The 27,025-nt window shown below is 41.8% G+C and overlaps 1 protein-coding gene across 1 annotated transcript in view; it reads left to right on the top strand.

Moving 5' to 3' along the window:
- The window catches only part of prom2 (prominin 2), an 89,399-nt gene extending 62,587 nt beyond the window's left edge, over positions 1–26,812 (top strand). Inside the window, exons 16-26 of the mRNA XM_072557224.1 lie at positions 8,494–8,578; positions 12,800–12,946; positions 14,187–14,258; positions 16,484–16,573; positions 19,648–19,701; positions 21,239–21,319; positions 21,647–21,715; positions 22,261–22,350; positions 23,296–23,408; positions 24,747–24,770; positions 25,626–26,812. Of these exons, the coding sequence (XP_072413325.1) occupies positions 8,494–8,578; positions 12,800–12,946; positions 14,187–14,258; positions 16,484–16,573; positions 19,648–19,701; positions 21,239–21,319; positions 21,647–21,715; positions 22,261–22,350; positions 23,296–23,408; positions 24,747–24,770; positions 25,626–25,641 (841 nt within the window). The 3' untranslated portion in view covers positions 25,642–26,812. The remainder of the gene's footprint in view (positions 1–8,493; positions 8,579–12,799; positions 12,947–14,186; positions 14,259–16,483; positions 16,574–19,647; positions 19,702–21,238; positions 21,320–21,646; positions 21,716–22,260; positions 22,351–23,295; positions 23,409–24,746; positions 24,771–25,625) is intronic.
- The last annotated feature ends 213 nt before the right edge of the window (positions 26,813–27,025 follow it).

Raw genomic sequence — 27,025 nt, 5'->3', positions numbered from 1 at the left:
TAATCTAATTATTTCCTTTCTTTTTAAGTTTGATACTCTCTTAAACCTTTCTTGTTAACCAAGGATGGGAGGACCGTCCCTTGGAATTTCCTGACTCATTGGAATGTATCTATTCTGCTTGTTTTGAAATATTCCCTTAAATATTATCACTGTCTCTATTAAATTATTATGTAAACTAATTTGCCAATTTGCTGAGATCGACAGATTTTTAATCAGTAAGGGGGTGATGGGAGGAAGGCGGGAAAGAGGAATTGTGGATTATTGGGTGAGATTGAATAGCAGGACAGGCCTGATGGGCTAAATGGCTTACCTTTGCTTCTATGCCTTGTATTTTCGTAGTGTTATGGTCTAATTCATTTCCGCTTGCTCTGTTTTCATGCCTACGCAATTGCCCTTATTTAAATTTTTAAAAAATGTCTCCATTCCTGAAATTGAGTGTAAAATTCAATTATATTATGGCTGTGGTTCGGTAGGGGTGCCTTCATCATGAGAGTATTAATTAGATCCTCTCTGAGTATGTAACACCAGGTGTAGTTGGCTTAAAACATACTGTTCTATGAAACTATTCTGAAAACATGCTATGAATTCCGACTTAATCTGCTTTTTACTCGTCTGAATTTTCCAGTCTACACACAGATTAAAAATCTCCCATTATTATCACAGTGCCTTTCTGACAAGCTCCTATTGTTTCTTCCTTTATGGTCCACCCGACTATGTGGTACTGTTAGGAGGCCTGTACACTATTCACATAACTTTTATTATTTCTTGTTTCTACCTTAACCATTTCCACACTTCTAACTTACATCATCTTTCCCAATGGTGCAAATAACATCATTGACTAACAGAGTCACCCCGCACATTTTCCAAACTTCCTATACTTCCTAAATATTGTGTATGCTTCAGTGTACCAGTCCCAATCTGCCATCTGCAGCCATGTCTCTGAAATTTGGTCCTTTAAATTGCATTATAGAGGGACCATTTCCAGCTGCTGCTTTTATTAACTCAGTTAGAGACAAGAAAACCTGCAGATGCTGGAAACCAAAGCAGACAAGCAGGAGGCTGGAAGAACACAGCAAGCCAGGCAGCATCAGGAGGGGGAGAGGTCAACATTTCAGGTGTAACCTGAAGAAGTCCCGAAACGTCAACTTCTCCAGCTCCTGATGCTGCCTGTGTTCCAGCCTGCTGCTTGTCAGCTTTTATTAACTAAGCCCAAATGCTCTCCCAATGGTCACCCCGCTTTAAGATTTGGAACTGGAGAATTTAAACTGTAAATTTCAGTTACATGCTGATCCCAATTTGAAATTTCCCATCCTGCTGTGGGGCAGCATGATGTCTCAGTGGTTAACACTGCTGCCTCACAGCACCAGCGACCCAGCTTCAATTCCAGCCTTGGGTGACTGTCTGTGTGGAGCTTGCACATTCTCCCCGTGTCTGCGTTGGTTTCCTCTGGGTGCTCTGGTTTCCTCCCACACTCCAAAGATGTGCAGGTCAGGTGAATTGGCCATGCTAAATTGCCCATAGTGTTAGGTGCATTCGTCAGAGGGAAATCGTCTGGGTGGGTTATTCTTCGGAGGTTCGGTGTGGACTGGTTGGGCCGAAGGGAATCGAATCTAATCATTCTCTGCTCTGCATTTTTTGCTGAATTGAACATTTACATCTAATGGACCAGAATACAAGAGGGTCAGAAGGATCTTGTGACTCAGTGATAGTGTCCCTTCCTATTGCACCTACCCTGGGAGTGTGTCAAAACATACCTGAACAAGTTAATTAAAAATAATCACAAGGGGGACAACGTCATGCTTCAGCTACACAATGTTCTGGTTTGGCCATACCATGTGTCTCACTGCGGACTTCCGATTCCCACACCTTAGGAAATTTTTGATGGGGGGAGTGTCACATAGATTCACCAAAATAATACCGAGAATCCCAATGTCATATTATGAAGAGAGGTCAAACTAGTATTGTATTCCTTGAGATTAAGAAGTGATTTATTGTAGTTGTCAAGAAATTAAGTATTGCAGCTAGATTAAGTAAAAAACAACTAGTTTCCCTGGGGAGCTCAAGACTGCAGGGCAAAGTCTTAAAAAAAAACTAGAGGCAGATCTTTCAGGATTTTTGCAATGAAGAAACGTGTCCTCATGCAAAGGGATTGATGAAGCTTGTGTCTCTCTTCGGCAAATGGCAATTTATCCTAGATCAGCTGGTATTAAAACTGAAAATTGATAAGAGTTTATTAACCAAAGTTATTGCGTGAAAGGTATTGTCAGCTGTGGCATAGCTGATTGCACTCGTGTCTCTGACTTGTTTGGTTTTGAGTCCCACTTGAGGGCTTAAGGCAAAAACAAGGATGACAGTCCAGTACAAGCTGGGAGAGTGCTATGTTTTGGATGAATTGTTGAACAGAGGCCTGCAAGATCATAAGAACAGAATTAGGCCATTTGAGTCCACCATTCGATCATGGCTAATATGTTTCTCAAACCCATTCTCCTGTTTTCCTCCTGTAACCTTTGATCCCTTTATAATCAAGAACCTATCTATCTCTGTCTTAAATACACCCAATGACTTGGCCTCCACAGCCTTCTACAGTAATGAGTTTCACAGATCAACCACCCTCTGGCTGAAGAACTTCCTTCTCATCTCGTCCCTTCATTCTGAGGCTAGGCACTTGGGTCTTAGTCTTTTCTACGGATGGAAGCATCTTCTCCACTTCCACTGATCCAGGCCTCTCAGTATTCTGTAAGTTTCAATCAGATCCCACCCCCTGATCCTTCTAAATCCACTGAGTGCAGGCACAGAGTCCTCAGCCGCTCTTCATATGTCAAGCCCAGGATCATTATTGTAAACCTGCCCGGACCCCCTCCAAGGTTATCCCTCCTTAGATACAGGGCCTGTAACTGCTCACAATATTCCTCAGCACAGCCTCATGCAGCCTCAGCAATACATTCCAGTTCTTGTATTCTAGCCCTCTCAAAATGAATGCAAACATTGCATTTGCCTTCCTAACTGCCAAATGAACTAACATATTAACCTTACGAAAATCATGAACAAGGACTCCTACGTCTGTTTGTGCTTCAGATTTCCAAACCCTTTCCCTATTTAGGAACAGTCTATGGCTCTATTGTTCCTACCAAAGTGCATAACCTCACACTTTTCCACACTGTGCCCACTTCTTTGCCCACTCTCCTAACCTGTCTAAGTCCTTCTGCATTGCCACTCGCTAACCACCCGACGTCTGGAGGAAGAACACCTCATCTTCTGCCTTGGGACCCTCCAAACCCACAGCATCAATGTGGATTTGACCAGTTTCCTCATTTCCCCTCCCCCCACCTTATCCCAGTTCCAACCTTCCAACTTGGCACCGCCCTCATGACCTGTCCATCTTCCTACCCACCTATCCACTCTACCCTCCTCTCCAACCTATCACCATTACCCCACCTTCAACTCTCCATCACACTCTCAGCTATCTTCACCCCAGCCCCACCGCCCCTCCCATTTATCTCTCCACCCCCTCAGCTCACAGCCTCATTCCTGATGAAGGGCTTTTGACTGAAACATCAATTCTCCTGCTCCTCAGATGCTGCCTGACCTGCTGTACTTTTCCAGCATCACGTTCTTGAAATCTCCAGCATCGGCAGTCCTCACTTTCACCTAACTTCTTCTGCAGCCTCCCTACCTTCTCAACAATACCTGTCACTCCACCTGTCTCTGTGTTATCCATAAATGTAACTACAATGCCCTCAGCTACTTTGTCCAGATCGTTAATGTATAACGTGAATAGTTGTGATCTAAACAGGACCCCTGTGGAAGATCATTGTTCATCAGCTGCCATACTAAAAAAGACTCCCTTATCCCCACACTTAACCTTTTGCCAGTGTGCCAATTCTTTATCAATGCCAGTACCTTGCCCCAGATACCACAGGTTCTTATTTAGCAGACTCCATCTGCCTGTTTATGGGCTGTAAAAGATTCCATGGCTCTATTGTGAAGAGCATGGTTGTTATCCCTTGTGTCTTGGCTAATGTCAATCCCTCAACCAACATCACGCAACACAGATTATTTCGTGTTTTTTTCCTTAGTAATTCATGGGATATTGGTATCGCTGGCTGGGCCAGCATTTGTTGCCCATCCCTTGTTGCCTTTGATAAGGTGATGGTAAGCAGCCCTTTTAAACTGCTATAATCCATTTGATGTAGATAGACCCATTATGCTGTCAGGGAAGGACTTCCAGAATTTTGACCCAGAAACATTGAAGGAATAGCAATACATTTCCAAGTCAGGATGGTGTGTAGTTTGGAGGGGAACTTACAGGTGGTAGTGTTCCCATGTATCTGCTGTCCTAGTCCTTCTAGATGTAAGTGGTTGTGGATCTAGAAGGTGCTGTCCATGGAGCTGTGGTAAATTTCTACAGTTCATCTTGTTGATGGTATGCACTGCTTCTACTGAACCGTTAATAGTGGAGGGAGTGAATATTGGTGGGTGTGGTGCCAATCAAGCAGATTGTTTTGTCCTAAATGGTGTCAAGCTTCTTAAGTATTTTTGGAGCTGCACTCCTCCAGGCAATTGAGGGGTTTTCCGTCACACTCCTGAGTTGTGCCTTGTAGATAGTTATCAGGCTTTGGGGAATCGGGAGGCGACTTACTTGCTACAAGGTACCAAACCTCTGATCAGGTCCTGTAGCCTTAGTATTTATGTGACTAGTTCCAGTTCAGTTTCTGTTCAATGATAACCCCAGAATGTTGACGGTGGGAGCTCAGTGATGGTAATGCTGTTGCATATCAAGAGACAATATTTTGAATCTTCTTGCTGGAGTGGTCATTACCATAATGTTAACCAGATTTAAAGTTTAAAGTATAGATGTTAAAATAAAAGTACGGGTGGGACAAGTGTTGAGTTATGTTACAGATCAACACCAATCTGTTTGAATAGCCTAGATGTTTGGAGGCTGCTACCCAGGGGTTGACAGGGCTTCAGTGCTGCAGGCAGTCTCTCTCTGCCTACCTGACTTCAGCTACAAATCCTGGATGCTCTGTGCAAGAGCTACCACTTTCATAATGGTGGCCTGACTGCTAAATTCTTTATTTCAGTCTAAATGTTGGAGAGAAGAAGCCTCCACTGAGAGCATTGTCTCTTACTGGAAAAGACAGGCTGCTGCATCCTCCTAGCTGGGGGTGCTCCTGTAGTTGAACTTTCAACCTTGAGAGCCCACCTGCTGCTTCAATTTTGGACAGTGAGTTCTCCCACTGGCCATTAATTGGTCAATTTAAGGAAAATCTCAGCCTGGATTACTGTTCTCGACATATTACAAACTCTGGCTGTCATGGTGTTATTTTCTTTAAATTGTGGAATTTGGGAGTTTTCTGTCACTCACATTTGAACAGATTGAGGTGGGACGAGGTTTTCTGGGTGTTTGGTTTAATTAACAGAGTGGTTTGACTTATTGCTTCATAACAGTTATGACATGGAGGCGAGACCCTTCTGTTAATTAAACTAAAACCAGTGACAGAGAACTCTTAAATTCCACTATTTAAAGAAAATAACATTGATTTATTTTCTGAGTCTAAAATTGAACATTAAACAAAAACTATTCACAAACCTAAGCCCACCCTTTCTCTTAACTGCTTACTTTCTGACTCCAACTCTGTAAAAATATTATGCTGTTCCAATAGGACACTTATTAAAACCATATTAACTTAACCTCAAAAATCACACAGTCTCTGTCTTCTTCTGCCTTTCTAAACTTTCTTGGTAAACTTGGCAGCATCTTCAAAGCCAAGAACCTCTTTAGCAATCTAAAGAGCCATTTCCCTCACTTTTAATTTAACCACCCACAAGAAAGCAAAATTAAACAAGTTTTATTTGAAGATCTAGAACACTAATGTCCAAGTGTTTAAATCTGCTGGGATCTTTTGTACCCCAAATTAGCTCAAACCTGTCCAAATCTCTGATTGAATCTGTCTAAACCTGTCTAAATCTCAGATGATGAGCCCCCAAACTGTTATTGAAGCAGGTGGAGAAAATACGGCCCTTCTTGTTTTTCATAAAGTGTCATATCAATGAATGAAAACAGCATACTCACTGGGTTTTTAAAAAAATTGCTTGAACATAACTTCCTGGCTTTTGTATGCAATGACTCTGTGTATAAAACTCAGGACAGACCAGTAGACGTGATCTATATAGAGGCAAAAGTGAGGACTGCAAATGCTGGAGATCAGAGTCAAGATTAGAGTGGTGCTGGAAAAGCACAGCAGGTCAGGCAGCATCCAAGGAGCAGGAAAGTCAAAGTTTCGGACAGGAGCCCTTCATCAGGAATGAAGCTGGGAGCCTCCAGGGTAGAGAGATAAATAGGAGGGGAAGTGGGGCTGGGGGGAAGGTAGGTGGATGGAGATGGGGATAAAAGTGATAGGTCGGAGAGGAGGATGGAGCGGATAGGTGGGAAGGAAGATCATGAGGATGGCACTGAGCTGGAAGGTTGGAACTGGAGTTAGGTGGGGGAAGGGGAAATGAGGAAACTGGTGAAGTCCACATTGATGCCCTGGGGTTGAAGTGTTCCGAGGTGGAAGATGAGGCGTTCTTCCTCCAGGTCTTGGGTGGTGAGGGAGTGGCGATGGAGGAGGCCCAGGACCTGCATGTCCTTGGCAGAGTGGGAGGAGGAGTTGAAATGTTCAGCCACGGGGCGGTGGGGTTGATTGGTGCGGGTGTCCCGGTGATGTTCCCTAAAGTGCTCTGCAAGAAGGCGCCCAGTCTCCACAATGTAAAGGAGACCGCATCGGGAGCAACGGATACAATGAATTACATTTGTGGAAGTGCAGGTGAAACTTTGGATGTGGAAGGCTCCTTTAGGGCCTTGGATGGAGGTGAGGGGGGAGGTGTTGACACAGGTTTGCAATTCCTGTGATGGCAGAGGAAGGTGCCAGGAGGGGAGGGTGGGTTGTTGGGGGGCATGAACTTGACCAAGTAGTCACGGAGGGAATGGTCTTTGCAGAAAGCAGATAGGGGTGGGGAGGGAAATATATCCCTGGTAGTGGGGTCCGTTTGGAGGTGGCAGAAATGTCGGCGGATGATACGGTTGGTGGGGTGGAAGGTGAGTACCAGGGGGGTTCTGTCTTTGTTGTGGTTGGAGGGATGGGCTTTAGGGCGGAAGTGTGGGATGTGGATGAGGTGTGTTGGAGGGCATCTTCAACCACGTGGGAGGGGAAATTATGGTCTTGAAAGAAGGAGGTCATCTGGTGCGTTCTGTGGTGCAACTGGTCCTCCTGGGAGCAGATACAGCAGAGGTGGAGGAATTGGGAATACGGGATGGTATTTTTTCAGGAGGCAGGGTGGGAGGAGGTGTAATCCAGGTAGCTGTGGGAGTTGGTGGGTTTGTAAAAAATGTCAGTGTTGCGTTGGTTGTCGTTGATGGAGATGGCGAGGTCCAGGAAGGGGATGGAGGTATCAGAGATGGCCCAAGTGAATTTAAGGTCGGGGTGGAATGTGTTGGTGAAGTAGATGAACTACTCAACCTCCTTGTGGGAGCACGAGGTGGCGCCAATGCAATCATCAGTGTAGCGGAGGAAGAAGTGGGGAGTGGAGTCGGTTTAACTACGGAAGATGGACTGTTCTATGTAGCCCACAAAGAGACAGGCATAGCTGGGGCCCATACAGGAACCCATGGCTACCCCTTTTGTCTGGAGGAAGTGGGAGGACTCAGAAAGGCATTCGACAAGGTTCCTCATGGAAGACTGGTTAGCAAAGTTAGATCTCATGTAAAACAGTGAGTATTAGCCATTTGGATACAGACCTGGCTTGAAGGTAGAAAACAGAGGGTGGTGGTGGAAGTTTGCTTTTCAGACTGGGGGCCTGTGACCCAGTGGTGTGCCATAAATATCAATGGTGAGTCCACTACTTTTTGTCACTTATATAAATGATTTGGATGTGAACGTACGAAGTATAGTTAGTAAGTTTGCAGATGACACCAAAATTGGAGCTGTAGTGGACAGTGAAGAAGGTTAACTCAAGAGTGTAACAGGATCTTGATCAGGTGGGCCAATGGGCGAAAAGTGGCAAATGGAGTTTAATTTAGACAAATGCAAGGTGCTGCATTTTGGAAAATCATGAGGGGCATGGATAGGAGAAATAGACAAGATCTTTTCCCTGGAATGGTGGAGTCCAGAACTAGGGGGCATAGGTTTAGGGTGATGGGGAAAAAGTTAAAAGGGACCTAAGGGGCAACTTCTTCATGTAGAGGGTGGTGCATGTATGGAATGAGCTGCCAGAGGAGTTGGTGGAGGCTGGTACAATTGCATCCTTTTCTATGGGTATATGAATAGGAAGGGTTTAGAGGGAAATGGGCCAAGTGCTGGAAAGTGGGACCAGATTAGGTTAGGATATCTGGTTGGCATGGCCGGGTTGGACTGAAGGGTCTGTTTTCGTGCTATACATCTCTATGACTCTATGACTCTGTATGCTTTCTTAGTGACCACTTGCACACTGAGTTCCTTTTTCTGTATACAGTGACTGCCACAATAACAAATCTGCATGGAAGGCCTTGAAACTAGGGCAGAGCTTCAGCCTGGATGAATATTTGAACCTGAGTAAGGTAAGTCTGTAACCAGTTGGGTGTTAGCCAGGTTCAGTTGTTTTGATAATTTTGATCTAATGTTGAATATAAAGTTGAAGCAGTTGTTACAAACGGTATGACTGTACGAGTTTGGACTTTGTCTTCAGAGGATCAGTTATCTGATGGGCATTGAACATAAGGTGAGAAATAGGATGGGTAGCTCATATAAGCCCTCTGGCCCCCTCACCTTTTCAAGACAATCAACAAGGCCCACTACTTCACCACCATTTTCCTGCTCATTTCCCATTTCCCTGAGAGAACAAAAATCTGTCCATCATAGCCTTAAAGATATTTAATGAGAGAGCATTCACAATTCTCTAAGGCAACAAAAGCTCACAGATTTATATTGGATCTGGCACATCCAATAAACTGGGGGTGCTATGTGGTGTGCTGAGCAGGACTCCACTTGACAGTTGGATCCTAGATCAGCAAGGACTCTCGTTCCTGATTGCTATCTTGTTTTGGGCTTCCAGACTAATTTTGATCAACTAAGGGTTTCAGAAAGGACTTTTCCAGACTTGCTTTTCCTAAATTCAGCCTAGATTTTCACTTCACTCAGAAGATCACATGGTCCCAGACCAAGTTGATAGGAATTGAATGGATACAGGCTGGACAAACCATACTGCCCCCGTGTCTGTGTGGGTTTCCTTTGGGCACTCTGGTTTCTTCCCACAATTCAAAGATGTGCAGGTCAAGTGAATTGGTCATGCTAAATTGCCTATAATGTTAGGTGCATTAGTCAGGGGTAGGGAAATGGGTCTGGGTGGGTTACTCTTTGGAGGGTCGGTGTGGACTTGTTGGGCCAAAGGGCCTGTTTCCATACTATGTGGAATCAAACCTTTACAATGTATCTGTAGTGATTATAACAAGGTCAGCCAGGTGGACCTCATGGAACAGGAGTTCCCTGATTGGGGCTGTTAGTCTGGTCCAATCAGGAGGCCTGGCTGGCTGATAAGAACAGGAGTGTCAGACATCCTGTTCACTCTGAGAGCTGGCTCTGAGGGAGTTGGATCAGTGTCAGTGTCCACATGTAAATAGAGGGTGATTTGGTGACAGGATACTGGTCTCTGTGGAGTTATTTCAGTACCCGCTGATCTTTCTTGACTGTCCATGTAGTGCCTGTTTGTAGCATTAACTGGTCCTTTTAATAGTGTCATGCCCAGAGAAAGTGTTGGACATTTCCAGTTATTCTTTCTGGGTTTATGTAGTTTGTTTCCTCTTCGCCAGCTCAACTGGCTGAGTTCTCATTTTTAAGTGGTGTTCCCCAGCTTTCCACTTCTTTCTTACTCTCCATAAAGGAAAGGCTATGGGAACAGACCCATCCCAGAAATCACAACACAGCTATGGAGTGGAGGCAATACCCTCATGGTTAGACTATTAATCTAAAAACCAAGGTCATGTTCTGGGTACTTGGGTTCAAATCCTACCATGAGGTGGTATTTGAATTTAGTAATTTAAAAATAATTTTGGAGTTAAGAAGCTAATGATGACCATCAAACCATTGTTGGTAAAATCCCATCCAGTTCATTAATACCCTTTAGGGAAGGTAACTGCGGTCCTTACCTGGTTTGACCAATTTGTGACCCCAGACCCAAAGCAGTTGATTTTTAATTGCCCTCTGGGCAAATACTAGCCTGGTCTGTGACACCACATCTTGTGAATGGATTTATAAAAAAAAGTAACTGAAAAGGCTTTATTATATATAAAGAGTTGGCATGCAATAAGATAAAGAGCATTGAGGAATTATCTATTCAGTGGGGAGAAGCAGGATTGTTTTTGCTGCTGAAGTTGTGTTCTCACCCTTGGGGATGAAGACACTGGGATCCACTGAATTCCTGAATCTGCTTTCTCCTTGTGTGGCAGAAGGCCCATCTGTCTCAGCGGCAACTTGACAGACCCCCATCCTTTGGGATTCTCTGCCTCCTCTTTTGTAGTTTTCTGGGCCAGAAAGTATAATTGAGTTTGGGAACTCACCCTGAGGGAGATCAGGAACTCAAATCCATCCCATTTGCCAATGATAAATCTGTTTGAAAACTGAAGGAGGACAGGGACTGTCACCATAGGATTCTAAAGTAATAATGCCAGCATCAGAAGCAGGAATGTAAGGACTATTTCTGTATTTTTCTTGGGTCCCTGCTTCTTTTATCTAAGCATTACTGTAATGTCTTGACATACATGAAGCAGGAATACTCGCAGTACAAAGGCTATAAGTTGCATTGTCAAGATTCGAATGGTGCTGGAAAAGCACAGCAGGTCAGGCAGCATCCGAGGAGAAGGAAAATCAACGTTTCGGGCAAAAGCCCTTCATCAGGAACAGATGCTGCCTGATCTGCTGTGCTTTGCTAGCATCACTCGAATCTTGACTCTAATCTCCAGCGTCTGCAGTATACAGTTCCACCCACTGGTAAGTTGCACAGTGCTGCATCCAAAGACCAGTTAGCTGTGAACTACTGCTTAGCTATGCAATTTAGGCCGAGGGAGACCGGCATTTCAGAACTGGTGCCACCTTTTGCATGAGATGTTAAGCTGAGGTTTTGCCACATGGGTGTTAAACCTCTCACGGCACTAATATGAAGAAGAACAGGATAGTTTTCCTCAGTTTTCTGGACCACTATTTTGCCAATGAAACCACAGAATATCTGGTCATTCTCACTGTTGGAGCTTTGCTGTGTGTAATTTGACTGGTGTTTTTCCTACATAGAACATAGAACATAGAAAGATACAGCGCAGTACATGTGACAATAGCCACAATTCAGAAGTATTTAGTTGGATGTAAAGTACTTTCAAACACCTTCAGGTCATGAAAGACTCAATGGATTTGCAACTTTTTATTTTAATACACCAGTTTCATTTCCCCAGTGAGGCACCAAGGATCAAGTCAATCTTTTTACAATAGCTCGACCTGGTGAATGTGCATGCTTCAATTTACTGGGGTGTTATAATTTATAGGCAAGCAGAAAAAGTAATGATGATATAAAGGAAAGAGTTTGACATATTGAATAATTAGGATCATGACTATTGTGCCAGTTCTGAATGCCACACTTTAGGAAGGATTTGAAGGACAAAGGCAGAGGAGGTTCTCGAGTATAGTTCGAGGAATGAGAAGCTTCATTTATGAAGATAGATTGGAAAGTTTGGACTGTTTTCTTTGGAGAAGGCTAAGAGGAGATCTGATTGTTGACACAATCATGACGGTCCAGACAGAGTGAATAGGGACAAACAGTTCTTTGTAAGAAGATCAAAAAACCTGACAGGATAGATTTAAAATTACTTGCAAAAGAAGCAAATGCAGATGAGAAACAACTTTTTCACATGGTGAATAGTTTGGATCTGGAATGCACTGGCTAAACTGTGGTGGAGGCATGTTCAATTGAGGCATTCAAAAGGACATAGACATAAACTTGGGCACAATGTTCTGGTCCCAGAGGTGGCTGGCCTATAGTTCAGAAGGTAACTTAATGAGTCAGGTAGTGGCATCGCAGAGACCTGTCTACTTCCCTGCTCCAATTGAGCTCCAAGCTCAGCCTTCCTGCTAATAAGGTTCTTAACTGATTAAGTTGTGACAACCTGAGAGCCTATTCCCAACTGGACTGCAGTTACTTCAGCTCCAGGAGAGGTGAGAAACTCTAGCTCATGCATGATCAAGAGAGGGACTGGCATTGAGCAGGCAGGTGGGCATCGAAAGCGTCTCCCCACCCTTGCTTTCAAACCCCATGGCACACTTCTCCCTGCAACCTCCACCCCACAAGACCCTGCCCTCCTCCCACCACCCCCCCACCCGCCAAACACCTATCCTGTAGTCACCCTTTCACTGACAGTCCTGGAGGTGCTCTACCAACTGCAAGCTCTGATTGGCTAGCGGCTCTTGGCAGCTGAGATTTCTTTCATTGGGGTCCAATGGAAATCCAGTCATCAACTAAACAGATGCCTGATTTCTGCGTGTTCACATTGTTTCTAGTGTCTTAACATGATTCAGCATTCTCTCCTGTCTATGGACCAAAAATTAGAATAGTGCTGCCCATGGGCTGGTGGGAGAGGTTATATTCCCTGATGGAGAGTGTGTACATGGGCTTTGGGAGTAGTTGACCCAAGAGACCAGCTTATTTTGTTCTATGATAGCTTAAATTTTAAAGTCCAAGAAGTCACCCAAATCATACTCCTTTTATTCCACATAAATTATTGATGTCTTATTTTTCTCAGTATACAGGTGACATATCAAGTAGATTTGATCAGCTGAATGTCAATTTATCAGGAATTACACTACTGGATCAGAAGGGCAAGACAACTCTGAAAGATTTCTTAACCACTGGTATTGAAGATTTGAACTTTACCAGCATCTCTGAGCAGGTAAATTTCTTTCTTTTTTGTTTTTGTTTCTGTTTAGAAACCCCTTTCTTTAAGCACTGACTTGTGAAGTGGTACCGTTGCTGAGTTAGTCATTCAAAGAACTGGATACACAGTTCATTAACTGAAACTTGAATTGAATTAAACAAGCTACTGAAATAGAAAATAATAAAAAAAAAGTGATTAGGAAGCTGTTGGATTGTCAGAGAAACCCCAACTAACCAATTTCTCTGTTAGAGGAGGAAACCTCTGTCCTTGCTTTGTCTAGGCCTGTGAGTAACTCGGTATGCTTGACTTTTAACTGTCCTCAAAGTGGTCTCATGGGTCACTGAATCATACCGTGAAGGACTGCACTGATTCAACTTATTCGGAGGGCAGCAAAGAATGGTTAGTAAATGCTGTCCTTGCTGGTGAGGCCCACATCCCTAATCATGTGATTCATTTCTGTTTGTGGGATCTTACTGTGCATAAGCCATTTCCTCCATTACAACAGAGACTACACCTCAAAAAATACTTCACTGGTTATAAAACATTTGGCACACCTCGAGGTAGTGAAAAGTATTACGGAATGGCAAGCTTTTCTTTCTCTATATTTAGCTACAAACATTTGGGTGTTCTCTCAAAATTAAACTGGTCAGTTCCATAGTGAGGCATCCACCAACAATCTACTGAATTTGTAACCACTGGAGTAGAATTATTATCAGGGGAAAATTACTGGCAAGCACTTTCTTGGAGTTGTCTCTCACGTTTGTCACTCTAACCTGGGTAGATGGTCACAAAGCAAATATGACTTTGGAATTAGAATTTGGTTTTATTATCACGTATACTCATGTACTGGAATACAGTGAAAATTTTACAATGTCACCTCTCATGGTGCAATCTTAGATACAAAAAGAGGAATAAAGAAGATTCATAGAAATAAGACCTAGTTAAAAGGACAAATGTTACACTCAGATAAACAGATTACAGATAAACATTACATTGCAGTAGATCAGTGCAGCGGCTCCCACACATGGCCTGACTGGCTTTGGAAGCTGCTGACCACCCGTGCCAGACCCCAGTCAACCCAGCCCAAAAACCCTCCAACAACTTCTGCTGGAGTTGGCATTGTGGGAGACACACTGGAGGAATATCAAGTGGCCCAAAGTGAGAATGTGGGGGTTAGAACAATTGGAGTAGGTATATAATAATATGGTGTTACATTCTAGATGGTATCCATTTCTTTCCATTTGCTGTTTTTCAGCTGCAGCTGCCCTTATTTCAGCAGGAACTGCACATCACTGTGGGGAAACTACAAAATACCTCAAAGAGCTTGGTGAGTTCACTTGTAATTGACTTGTGCCAGAAAGCAGAGAAGGCACACTTTTCGGTTCTCTATTCAATTATATTTTATTTTGGCAAATTTAATTTTAATTGAGGTGAAACCGATAGGGCTGGTTAGATACTGACCAAGTCCACAGGGATATATCACCATTGTAAATAACTCCATGGAATATCTCTACAGACAGTCTCTATATTGGTCTGAGTCACACACCAGAGAATGGAATACCAAATCTGGGCTAACTCTGCAAGTGCATTATTGAAGGAGTGTTGCTCTGTTTCAAAATGCTATATTTCAGGTGAGATGTTAATTCAACACTCTGTCAGCCCTCTCAGTTGGATGTAAAATACCCAGTGACACTCTGAAGAAGGCAAAGGAGGTATCCATGATATTTTGGCAAATACTAATCCCTTTAATCACTAACAGATTATCCACTCATTATTGTAGTCTGTTTATGGGATCCTGCTGTGCACAAGCTGGCTGATAAGTTTCCTACATTTGTTTTGCTTTAAAAAATATGTAATTGTCTAAAACATTTTGGGACAACATGTGATCGTGAAAGGTGCTGTATGAAGGAACCCTTTCTTTTACCCTATGTTTACATTCATAAAAATGTTCCAAATATTTAAGTTGCGCCTAAAACTAGACAGTTCAGTTGAGATGCCATTGTCCTCCTTCTTGAATAGAAGGAATAACACAGGCTGCAATGCTTCTGTCATTATAAACATTGAAATAAGCAACTTGCAGTGAGCAGTGCTGTAGGGGAGATGCCAATAAAGTGCATTAAAGCAGCTGTAAAGCTAATCACTATCCCAGCATTCTACCACTGACAAATTAAAGAGTAGTACAAGGAGATTGCAGGATTCAATTCATGTGTTAGAATCTTTGACGCTCCTCTTGTAAGAACCAGCAGCAGTGAGAAAATGTATTCATTTGCCCATTCCTGTTTCAATCAGCTCCTAAACCTCTTCAAACAAGGGAAATGTTGTGTTGCCACAGTGGGAATGTGGGGTGGGGGGGGGGGGGGGTGGAACAGTTAGAATTGGTGGGGTCATGTAATGAAACATCTTGGAATACATCCAAGCAGAAGATGTTTGGGTACAGTATTGGAGTGATTATGTTAATGGACTAGGAATCCAAAATCTTGGACTCATGTCCTAGAGAACATGATTTCAAAATGATCATTGTATTCTGAGAATTTGAATTAAATTTAAATAAAGAAACTGGTATTAGTAAAAGTGAAGTCTAACTATTCTAGTAGCCCAAGTATAGATTTCTGTCCTTGTTGGAAGAAAACCTTGTCATCTTATCTGTTCTGGGTCTAGATATTGTGCCTCTTAATTGCCTTCTCAACTGTACCAAATCATTACTGATCTGAAAATATTTTCAGCTCTGATTTCCAGCATCTGCAGTCCTCACTTTCTCCTTTTTTCTGTACCAAATCATTACCCATGTTTTAGGAGAAGGGTCATTAGCACCTTCAAAGGGTTAGTCAGCAACATTCAGACCATGAGAATGTGTGAAATAAAAATCAGCAACCTTCAATTGGACAGCATAAGGGGGATTTACTTGGGATCAAGCCCATGCTCTACCAGAGGTTAATGTGTTGCTGGAAAAGCGCAGCAGGTTAGGCAGCATCAAAGTAACAGGAGAATCGACGTTTCGGGCATAAGCCCTTCTTCAGGAATATGCCTGAAACGTCGATTCTCCTGTTCCTTTGATGCTGCCTGACCTGCTGCGCTTTTCCAGCAACACATTTTTAAGCTCTGATCTCCAGCATCTGCAGTTCTCACTTTCTTCATGCTCTACCAGATCTTGCAGCATTTGACAGAGAAGATGTGCTTTATCCAGTCAAACCTGGGTCTCTGAAATAGGAAAATGTATTATTGCTCGATGCTAATAAGTGCACACATTAATGATTCTGGATGTAAGTTTGCTTGCTGAGCTGGAAGGTTCATTTTCATTTGTTCATTTGAAAATATACCTTCCAGCTCAGTGAGCTTCAACTTGAGCTACAAATCTTGTCAAAACTCGCTAACACCTTAATGATCTCAAATATCATCACTTAAACGTACAACTGTCAACAGCCACTCAGTGCTCATGACATGAATACACATGGGCAGAAACACATCAACCTGTGTGGACGTTACCTCAGATTGGGAGACTGCTGCCATTCCAATGATGTGTATATTAATATGTGGCAATTCATTATGTTGTAGATGGACCCAATCAAAACCGAACTAAACAAAGAGGCAGCAAGCCTGAATGACCTGGACAGCTGGATCCAGATGAACATGGTGCCAAACATTGTAAGTTTTAAATTGGATGTGTTCACATATTTCATTACAATCACAGCATCAAAATGATAATTCAACACTTGAGCAATAAAGATGGGAAACTTATAAAGGTCTGAAATGTCAAGGCTGAGGAAAACAAACTTGATTAAACTCAACAAACGAATTCTTTGATGCTACACCAACCATACTGACTTCCTTACCATATTCCCCGTCCCTCTTTCCAGAAACATGCCTGAAGCCAGTTTCACAGCATAGGCCTAACTATTCCAATGCTCTCTTGGCTAGTCTTCCATTTTCTGTGCTACCCGAATTTGAGTTCATCCAAAATTCTGCTGGCTATATTTATCCATTACCTATGTGCTCATTGACTTAACATTGACTTCCAACATGCAATGTCTAGAGTTTAAAATTCTCACCCTCACCTTCAAATCTTTCATGAACTCACCACTCTCTACCTCTGTTGCCTACTCCAGCTCCACAGAACAGCAATTGTGATCTCTTATTTTAATTTCTCCACTTTAGGAGGCCATGTCATCAATTGTTGAGGACCTAAGTTCTGCTAATCCACAAACCTCACAGCTTGGTTACCTCTCTCCTTTTATGTCATTTCTTAAAACCCAGTACCTAGACAGAGATTTAGGTCAGGGTTTAGGTCAGAGTGGTGCTGGAAAAGCACAGCAGGTCAGGCAGCATCTGAGTAGCAGGACATTTGGCTAACGTCTCCTTGTTTGATTCAGTGTCAGCTTTTAACTTGTATTATTCCTGTAAAGCATCTTGGGATGATCTTCTTTGCTAAATGTGCTATTTAAAAGCAGATTGCAGTCACGATAGTGTCTGTTTTCACTTTATTCCACTGTATTGTAAAAGACCTAATTAAGCACTTTGACACTGTGAGGTGCTATTGGGTCACCAGGGAACAAAAGAAGATAGCTTCCTATATCTCTTCTTCACTGAGCCTCAAACAACAGTAGCCAAAGTGAAGAGAGGAGAGCCTCTGATATGAGTGAATCATCACACTTTAAACAGAAACAGAGTACTAGAAATGTTCAGCAGGAATTGGGGAGACAATCTATCCAACACACACTAATTGCAGATAGTAAGAATGGAAGAGATTCCTGAACAGTCATGTGAAGGAAAAGATATTGGAGCCTCTGCCACCATTATCCACAGTACCAGACCACAACATGCTGATAAAGATTTATATTACCAGAAGAACTCAGACTCCCTGAGTGAACTGTAGCACATCACCATCAATCTTCCAGCACACCCAAACTATTAACTCCTCTAGTCTCCTTACAGGTGTTTAATTCCCTGCTGAGTATTTCTAGCATATTCTGTTTTTGTTTCTGATTTCTAATGCTGACATTATGCTGCATTCTATTTATAAAATGGCTACACTTGCCATATAAACCCGCTTACTTCGAATTAGATAGAAATTGCAGAGTTTCTGGAGCATGGTCTTGTCATCAAATTGAAGGTTGAGAGAAGGTGTAATTGCTTTTTGTAGAATTCTAAAAGGAGAAGATTATGTAAATCAAGACCAATTGTCCAGAACATTAGGACCAGAGGAACAGTCTCCATGTTAAGCAAGGGTGAACTCTGACCTAATCTAAAGATTGAGTGGAACCTTACCACCCCTTCTCTGAAAGCTAATATGTACTTGCAGCTAACTATTAGCTTATGAATGTGAAACTTAATTGCATGAAGGTTTGAAAACAGGGATGGTGAAGTCTTACTTCAATTGTGTAGGATTTTGGTGAGACTGCACCTGGGGTACTGTGTGCAACTTTGATCTACTCATCTCAGGAAAAATATTTTTGCCAGAGTGGGAGTGCAACAAAAGTTCAGCAGACCTGGAATAGTGCAGGATAGATAGGCTTCAGATTGGTTCCACAGGTCGGTGCAACATCGAGGGCAGGAGGGCCTGTACTGCGCTTTTACGTTCTATGTTCCTGGGATGGTGGGAAAGTTCTACAAGGAGAAATTGGGCAAACTGGTCCTTGTACTCTCCAGAAATTTAAAGAAGAAAGCTGATCTCATTGAAACTTAAAAGTACTTAAAGGAATGGACAGGGTAGATATGGGCAAGATGCTTTTCTGGTTGGGGAGTCTAGAACCAGGTGGCACAATTTAAAGATAAGGTGGATGCCACTTAGGTTCGGAGATGACAAGAAATACTTTTACACAGAAGGCTATGTGCCTTTGGAATTCTCTGCACGGAGGACTGTAGAAGCTCAGTCTCTGCGTATGTTCTACGATAGAATTTGATAGATTTCTGATTATTAAAGGCATTGAAGATTTTCATTAACCATGATTGTATCCAATGGTATGTGGCAGGCTTTTGGGCTGAATGGCCTAACCCGTTCCTATGCCAACAATGCTCACATTCCATGAATGAAATTTAAAACGTCTACAGATCTGGATCTTGAGGGAGGCAGTGTAAGCAGAAAAAATGATTAATTCAAATGTAAATTACATTGTTTTCAGAAAATAACATTTTGGATTTTCAGAATCCAAAGACTTTGAGACATGATGTGTGGTGGACATAAAAAAGAATTTAGAGGACCAGTTTTAGATTTGGATCTAAGGCTCCGAAGTCTCTCAGCCACTTGGGGGTTTTCCTCACCTCATGTCTGTGTTTGTTATAGACTGCTCACTGTGTTTTGAATAATTCCATTATTGTGTGTTAGAATTATGGACTGTGAGCCGGATAAGTCTTAGTTTTTCTTTCATGTAGTAATTCCTGTGTTCTTGTGGTTTAGGGAGGGAGAGGTCAGTCAAAGATCAAATTCCTGTGGATCATTATCCAGGGACCCTTGCTAAATTGAACATATTTATGGATATTGGATTAGGAGAGGATTGAACTTGCCACAACCTCATACTCTTTCACTGTCTGGACTCACACCTGAAGGGCAGAAATAAGAAGGAGCTATTGAAGGGACTCTGAAACATCTCCATTATTGAGTCAATGCCTTTAATGATGGAGAACTCAGTCAAAAAAGAGGGTAGAGTTTCAGTCTTGCATGTTGGAAAATGAATGATGATGTGATGGGTTTTGTTGACTATGTTTGATGTATGAATTAATAGGAAGTATTGAAAGAAAACATTGAACATCTTCAGAAAAATGCTTCACACGTTGAGGTAAGCCATATGTTTGAAGCTATTTCATTGCTGTTTTTCAGATGTCGTTTTTTGATCTAGCTCCTGCTCTCCCTTACTCTCTATCTTTAATGCTGCTGCTATTCCCACTGTCCACTGGCCCAGTGTCATCCAGGCTGGGTCAATGTACTGTTTGCAATTTGCGTGTAATGCTCATTATGAGCTGAAGATCTTTTCAAAGGTAATTAGGGAGGTGCAATAAATGCTAACTTGGCAAGTACCATCCGCATCCCATGAACAAATAAAGAGAAATGCCCAGCTGAGTTATGTAGTTGCATCATCACATGGGTGATCATGGCTTCATTCTTGACTACCTTAAGTATGATGATATTGTTAAGTTTGTTGATCACAAAATGTTTAAAGGAAGTCTCAATCCATCTTAATTCATCAATCCAGTCAGTCCCTATTTCCTGGCATTTTAATAAGTTTGTTAAATGATTCCAAAGATTTCGCACCCCAGATCCTTCTATATATTGATCAATATTTACATCATGAGAAGTGTCCTGATTAAAGATTCTAAGTTTTTCCTCATTCCTTCATGGCAATTTAGTTTGCAGTAATTTCCCAAATTTATCTTTTATGTGATATATATGCACTCTTGAGAGGCCACCTTACTAAAATGTTTCAAGACCAAAAAGCACAATTTTCTGTAGTCCATCCTCATAACACAGAGCTTGACAGGGGATCAGTCCTTGTAGCATTTCTCTGCACTGCCTCCAACACTGGAATCCCTGACAAATTGTCAGAACTGGACAGAACACGCAAATGATCATCTGATAATAAAATAATTGGAATTCACTTCCTTATTTCCAGAAATGATAGAATTTTGTATCATTTGGGATCACTCTTTACTGTTGGAACATTAGTGTCTATATTTCACAATTACTTCACTGGATAGAAAGCTCTTTGAGATGGCCACTGGTCATGAAAAGTTATATATAACATAAGTTTTCCATTCCTTTTTAAAAATTAAATCCTATTTTCAGGTAATTTCAACAAATACTGCAGGCTCTTGAAGCTTTAATAGAAGGCTGTCACTACTACAGTTAGAGCTGGGATTGTCCTTCGTCCATAGCACTTTGATTTTCCACTGTGTTCTGTCCAGGGACATACATAGAGTTTTACAGGAACAATGTGGCTGTGCATTTTGAAGTGAAGGAGGTCAGGACTTAACTCTTAACTTTCCTATGCCCGTTACTGTCTGATTATGCTCTGTGAAGAGTTTTAGAATTTTTATTAAATTGAAACATGTGACAAATGCTAGTTGTTGTATATACATTGACTTTCTGATAATATATTGGCTATGTGTGTGGAAAGACATAATACGATGTATACAGACGACATCATTTGTTTATATTTAAGGTCTGCTGCTGCATGTGCTGTAATGTTTGTAAACAGTGACTATTATATGTGACTGCATTGATTTGTGTGCATTGCTTGTTAAATACCTGTGCACTGGTTGTGTTATATATTTTGACTATTTTCCATATACTGATTGTGATTTAACACTTTAATCTAGATGATCATAAATACCATTTTATTGAGGATAGATTCTGCACAGGATATGATCCATACAAAAGCTTCGGATCTTGTTAAAATTGTGAGTATGACAAAATGATTTGTAAAGGATTCCAGAACAAAAGCCTTTGATTATATGTATCGATGGCATGCTGAAAATTAGGTTTGAATTAATTTGTAATGTTTGTGAATGTATGATATGGCCTATTGCACAGTCCACAGAGTTGCCTCACACAAGAGCTTCCCACACAAGCTCTTAAGTAAACAGGAAATCTAGAGTTTGTCGTTGTAGCTGAATTAATGCCTACAGGTGAAAATACTCTGCCTGACCCAGTGCACATGCAGCATCCCTCCATTACATTTTCAACAAAAATCAATATGCAACTACCATAACTTCTCATCATTACAGGAATCCAAGATTTTTCTGGATTGTCAGCTTGAATATTTCAGTTACTATATGAATTGGACCAAGACAATGGTAAGGCCTTTACTATCAGCAAACAACTCTTTGAGGTTGGAAATACATACCACACCGGCATTGTGTGGCTAACTGTACTGTATTGACAGGCAGTAGAAACCTGGGAGAAAGAAAGAATATGGCTGCCTGTGAGTGAATCAAACTGAGAGATGAATTTTACCTAGAGATAGGTAATTGGGAATGGGTCATGTTAAGTGAGTGGTGTTCGGGAGTAAGTTACACCAAGTGATGTGTGCCCGAGAGTGGGTTATGCAGTGTAATGGGTGCCTGTGAGTGAATTACACCAAATGATGTGTGCCTGAGAGTGGGCTACACCATGTGATGAGTGGGACTAAGTTACACCTAGTGATGTGTGCCTGGGAAAGGATTACACAGTGTGATAAGTGTCTGGAAGTACATTACATTGAGTGATGGGTATCTAGGAGAGAATTACTTAGAAATTATGTGAAATTCCTTACACCGTTAATTTTACTTGTTTAGTATTGGTACTGAGAATGATGTGGACTCTGAAAAATTCTTGCTTTCACTGAGGATTTTCTTAACAGATTACAGAGAATATGGCTCAGTGCAGACCTCTCGCAGATGTCCTGGATTCCGTGGCAATCATTGGTTGTTCGTACCTTTTGGATTCCTTGGTAATATAATAGTAGTGGAAAAGAGGGAAGGGGCTTAATAAAGGAATTGGTCAAGATAAAGTTGAGGGCCGAATTGATCAAACTTGCCTGGAAGTAACATTAGATTAAATCTCAAGCGATAGAAATAGAAGCTGTAAAATAAACCATAGAACTATAGATGTTGCAGATCTAAAAGGAGAACAAAAATTACTGGAGAAATTCAGCAAGTCTGGCAGCATTGGAGGAGAAAAGCAGAGTCAACATTTCTGGCTCAGTTGGTCTGACTCTATCTGAAATGTTAACTCTGCTTTCTCTCCACAAGGTGCTGCCAGAAGAGCAAATTTTGTTTTTGTTAGAGATAAAAAACCCTTTATTTGGAAAATGTCTTGACAATTTATGCCTTGCTTACCTTCCCTGTATCTAACATTGTGCTGCACTCCTGCTGGGAATGTTTGATGGGGATAATGTGGAGTGAAATTTACTTTGTATCTAACCCTGTGCTGTACCTTTCCTGGGAGTGATTGATGGGTACAGTGAAGATATTTTACTCTGTATCTAACCCCATGCTGTACAAATTTTGGAACTGTTGATAGGGGCAGTTTTTAGGACGTTTTGCTCTGTATGTAGCCCTGTGCTGTACCTGCCCTGGGAGTGTTTGATGGGGACAATGCTTTGCTCTGTATTTAAACCCATGCTGTACCCATCTTGGAAGTGTTTTACAAGGAGTGTATAGGTAGCTTTACTCTAGGTGCTGTACTTGTCCTGGGAGTGTTTGATGAGAACAGTGTAGAGGGTCTGAAAAAAGGTGGTGCAGAGTTTGAAGGTGAGGAATCCAGTTGAGGATGTGACATGAGTGTGGAGCTGTGCAGCTTAATTCAGGAGGAACAAAAGAAAATTCACAGAATTTCTGTCCATAATAGATTTGATATAGATTGAGAACTAATGGTATCTAACCGTCTCTCATAGAACGCTTTCTGGTTTTGTGTGGGCTGGAGCACAATATTCCTGATTCCAAGTATCATTTTTGCAGTGAAGCTGGCCAAATTCTACCGTCGCATGACAATTTCAGATGTATATGAGTAAGTAATGATGTACCAGTAGGTAGAAAGAAAAACTTGCGTTAATACAAAACCTTTCCCTGTGTCCTAAGTCTCTTTACAGTCCATTAAATATTCTTGCAGTCAGTGGTTTAATAAGATACTCCATGGTATACTCACTGGTATAATAAGGATATAAGATCAGGAGTGGACCATTCAGCATCTCAAGCCTACTCCATAATTCATAAAGAACATGGCCAATCTTCTACCTTAACTCTACCTCCTTTTTTTGTTCTTAAACTCCATCACTTTGTTAGACCTGTCTATTGAGCATGTGTTGAATATATTTAATGCCTGATCATTCATAGTTCTCTGAGGCAAATCCAACCTCTGAGTGAAAAAAATGGAGATGGTAAATAATGGAGATGGTTACCCACTCAGTTTCAACTCTTCCACCGTTCGCTTCATCTCAGCCAGATACTTTTCAACTTCATTCACCCTGATTTGATGCTGTCGACTCCTGCTGACTATGCCACAAATGCAACATGAGATTTGAACACACGGAAGGCCAAAGATCATGAAGCAGGGTGTCTTTATTCTGACAGTACGCCATTAAAACCAGGAAGAGAAATTAAGGTTGAACACAAAACTATTTATAATATGCACTTAAAACAAAGCCAGTGGATTACAACGGGCTAAGAAATGCTTTGTATAATCTGCTCCATTATTTACCCTCGGCCGGCCAGACACCCTGATGTGGACCCACATTGACCTACCAGCATGAAAACCCAGTTTGTTTTCATAACCAGGTCTTCAGAATTGGGAATTGCCCCTGTAGCATCCACTTTGGATTATGATAAAAAGATATTTTTTCACTCAGCAGTTGGATTTGTCTCAGAGAGCTATGAATGATCAGGCATTAAATATATTCAGTCCTCCATCCAACAGAGACACTTTTTTTTAAATCCCAGGTAAAGTGTATACAACTGCTCTGGTTGCTCTCCCTCACCATCGTGCCATGTACTAGTGGAGATCCCATTACACAATATTGACCAATTGTGAGGAACATATACAAGTCCATCAGGATATACCTGACATCGGAGTGACCTCCCACTAAGTGCTGAGTCCAATGGGCCCTTGGAGGTAGCCTTTTGGTGGTCATATAGGTGGCTATCAAATGGCACTACTGACAATGCAGCATTCCCTCAGTACTGTCAAGTTAAAGATCCCCCAGGCAAGGAAGCAGGGTCCAACCTCAGGCAGGCTGGGAATTGAACCTGATTGTTGGCATTATTCTGAAGCCCAAGTTAGCTATCTGAGCCAAATATATTTCTGTTTGTCATTTACCACACTCACTCATTTTTTTTCCTATTCTTTCAGGAATTTTGACTGTCAGATGGAAATGTGAGTAGAACAGATCAATGATTTAATACTGGGCTCTGATTGCCCTTGAACATTCCAGAGCATTGTCAGCTTTATTGTACCTGCTTGAGCCAAAATTTGATAGAACAGATGAGTGGAGAAGGCCATTCAGCCCTTTGAGGCTGTGCTGTCATTCAACTGGTTGATTGAATTCTATTTGCTCATCTTTGCTCCATGCTCTTGATATATTTACTCCAAAAGAACATCAATTAATCTTAGTCTTCGAAACGCCAGTCAACCATTCCCATTCTGAACCCAGATTTCTACCATGATTTTTGTGAAGAAATGTTTCCTGGTTTCACTCTTGAATGGTCGAGTTCTAACTTTAAATTTATGCCCAGCCCCTATTCTTCACCAGTTTAAATCCAGTTTAACCCTTTTAGGGTTAATCAGGGTGAGAGGGGTGGTAGATAGGAAGATGGTTGGGTCAACCAGATCCTCTGCCTGTTCCCCTTTGCTTCTGAAGGAACAGAAAGAGACAAACTCTCAGGAGGCCACTATTGAATGGAATTACCCCGGATCCACCTTTCCTTGCTAATCGTTCTTTCTCTTAGCTGGAACCAGATTCCAGTTGGTTCAGCAGCTGTCCATTGGAACTGTTTTTTTTTTCCTTCTCCACCCCTAGATATTCCAAGGAAATGTATTTTTACACAATCTGACAGCTTCATGATCACTTTTATGCATGTTGTGACATGATTTGAACACGCTTATTGTTGAGTGCTATACTGAGAGTGGTACTGATATTCTTTAAATAAATGAAAAAATTGCAACCTCTGAGCAAGAAGGTTGAAAAAAAAAGGAAAATAAATAAATAACGTTATCTCTGTCTTGATTTAGGCAACCAGTGTATTGATAATTCCGTCTTTTGGAAACCTGACATTGGGATCTTACTGAGATACTAAAGATCATGGCTGTGACTGACTCCGTTGTGGGAAAAAATGAATAAAGCAACGATACTTGAGGAGCTCCCTCTGAAGTTCAATATTGCCTTTGTGTACTGAATTAAAATTCCAACATATGTGATTTGAATGCATGAATTGAATTGAATTGAAATGCACTGAATGCATGTACAGCACAGGTCTTGACTGTTTTGTTGTTCCCCAAATATCTCTTTCCTGGAGCTACAAATTTGAATTTTTCCAATTGGAGTTCCCTTGTAGTGCAGTTCTCTTTTGCTGCAGTACGTAAACAGCTCTTATCAGTATCACAATGTCCCTGTGTGACTATGACAAAGGTAACTCTTCACTCCCCATCCTTCTGCATGTCTTGATGTGGTTGACCATGCAACATCTCAAACATCCTCATGTAACATCTCAAATAGATCCATAGAGATGTACAGCATCTTTGGTTCAACTTGTCCACGCCGACCAGATATCCCAACCTAATCTAGTCCCATTTGCCAGCACTTGGCCCAAATCCCTCTAAACCCTTCCTATTCATATACCCATCCAGGTGCCTTTTAAATGTTGTCATTGTACCAGCCTCCACCACCTCCTCTGGCAGCTCATTCCATACATGAATGGGACCATTTGGTTACATTCCTTTCTAAGCGGTTGTAATCTCTTCTTGCGACAGCAGTGTTAAAGGGAAATTTGGGTATGCCATGAGTTAACCTTTAAATTGACATGAAGTTGCAGCTAGGATTAGAATGAGATAGAAAGTTTTAATTAACTTCATAGGCAATAATCAAACAAATCATTTAGGATTCATTTTAATTTTATCGAGTCAATAAAGTTAGGTAGACTACATAAACATGCTCAGATGCTGATGCAACAGAGTTTCTGTAAAAATACAACATGGCTGAACCAGCATTAACCCTGCGGCTTTATTTGGAAATAAGACCATAAGACCATAAGACATAGGAGTGGAAGTAAGGCCATTCGGCCCATCGAGTCCACTCCGCCATTCAATCATGGCTGATGCGCATTTCAGCTCCACTTGCCAGCGTTCTCCCCGTAGCCCTTAATTCCTCTAGACAACAAGAACCTATCAATCTCGGCCTTGAAGACATTTAGCGTCCCGGCTTCCACTGCACTCCGTGGCAATGAATTCCACAGGCCCACCACTCTCTGGCTGAAGAAATGTCTCCGCATTTCCGTTCTGAAATGACCCCCTCTAATTCTAAGGCTGTGTCCACGGGTCCTAGTCTCCTCGCCTAACAGAAACAATTTTCTAGCATCCACCTTTTCAAAGCCATGTATTATTTTGTACGTCTCTATTAGATCTCCCCTTAATCT

This window comes from Chiloscyllium punctatum, chromosome 38 (genome assembly GCF_047496795.1).
Source record: "Chiloscyllium punctatum isolate Juve2018m chromosome 38, sChiPun1.3, whole genome shotgun sequence".
In the NCBI taxonomy this organism is placed as follows: domain Eukaryota; kingdom Metazoa; phylum Chordata; class Chondrichthyes; order Orectolobiformes; family Hemiscylliidae; genus Chiloscyllium; species Chiloscyllium punctatum.
This window is presented reverse-complemented; position numbering and strand designations above follow the sequence as displayed.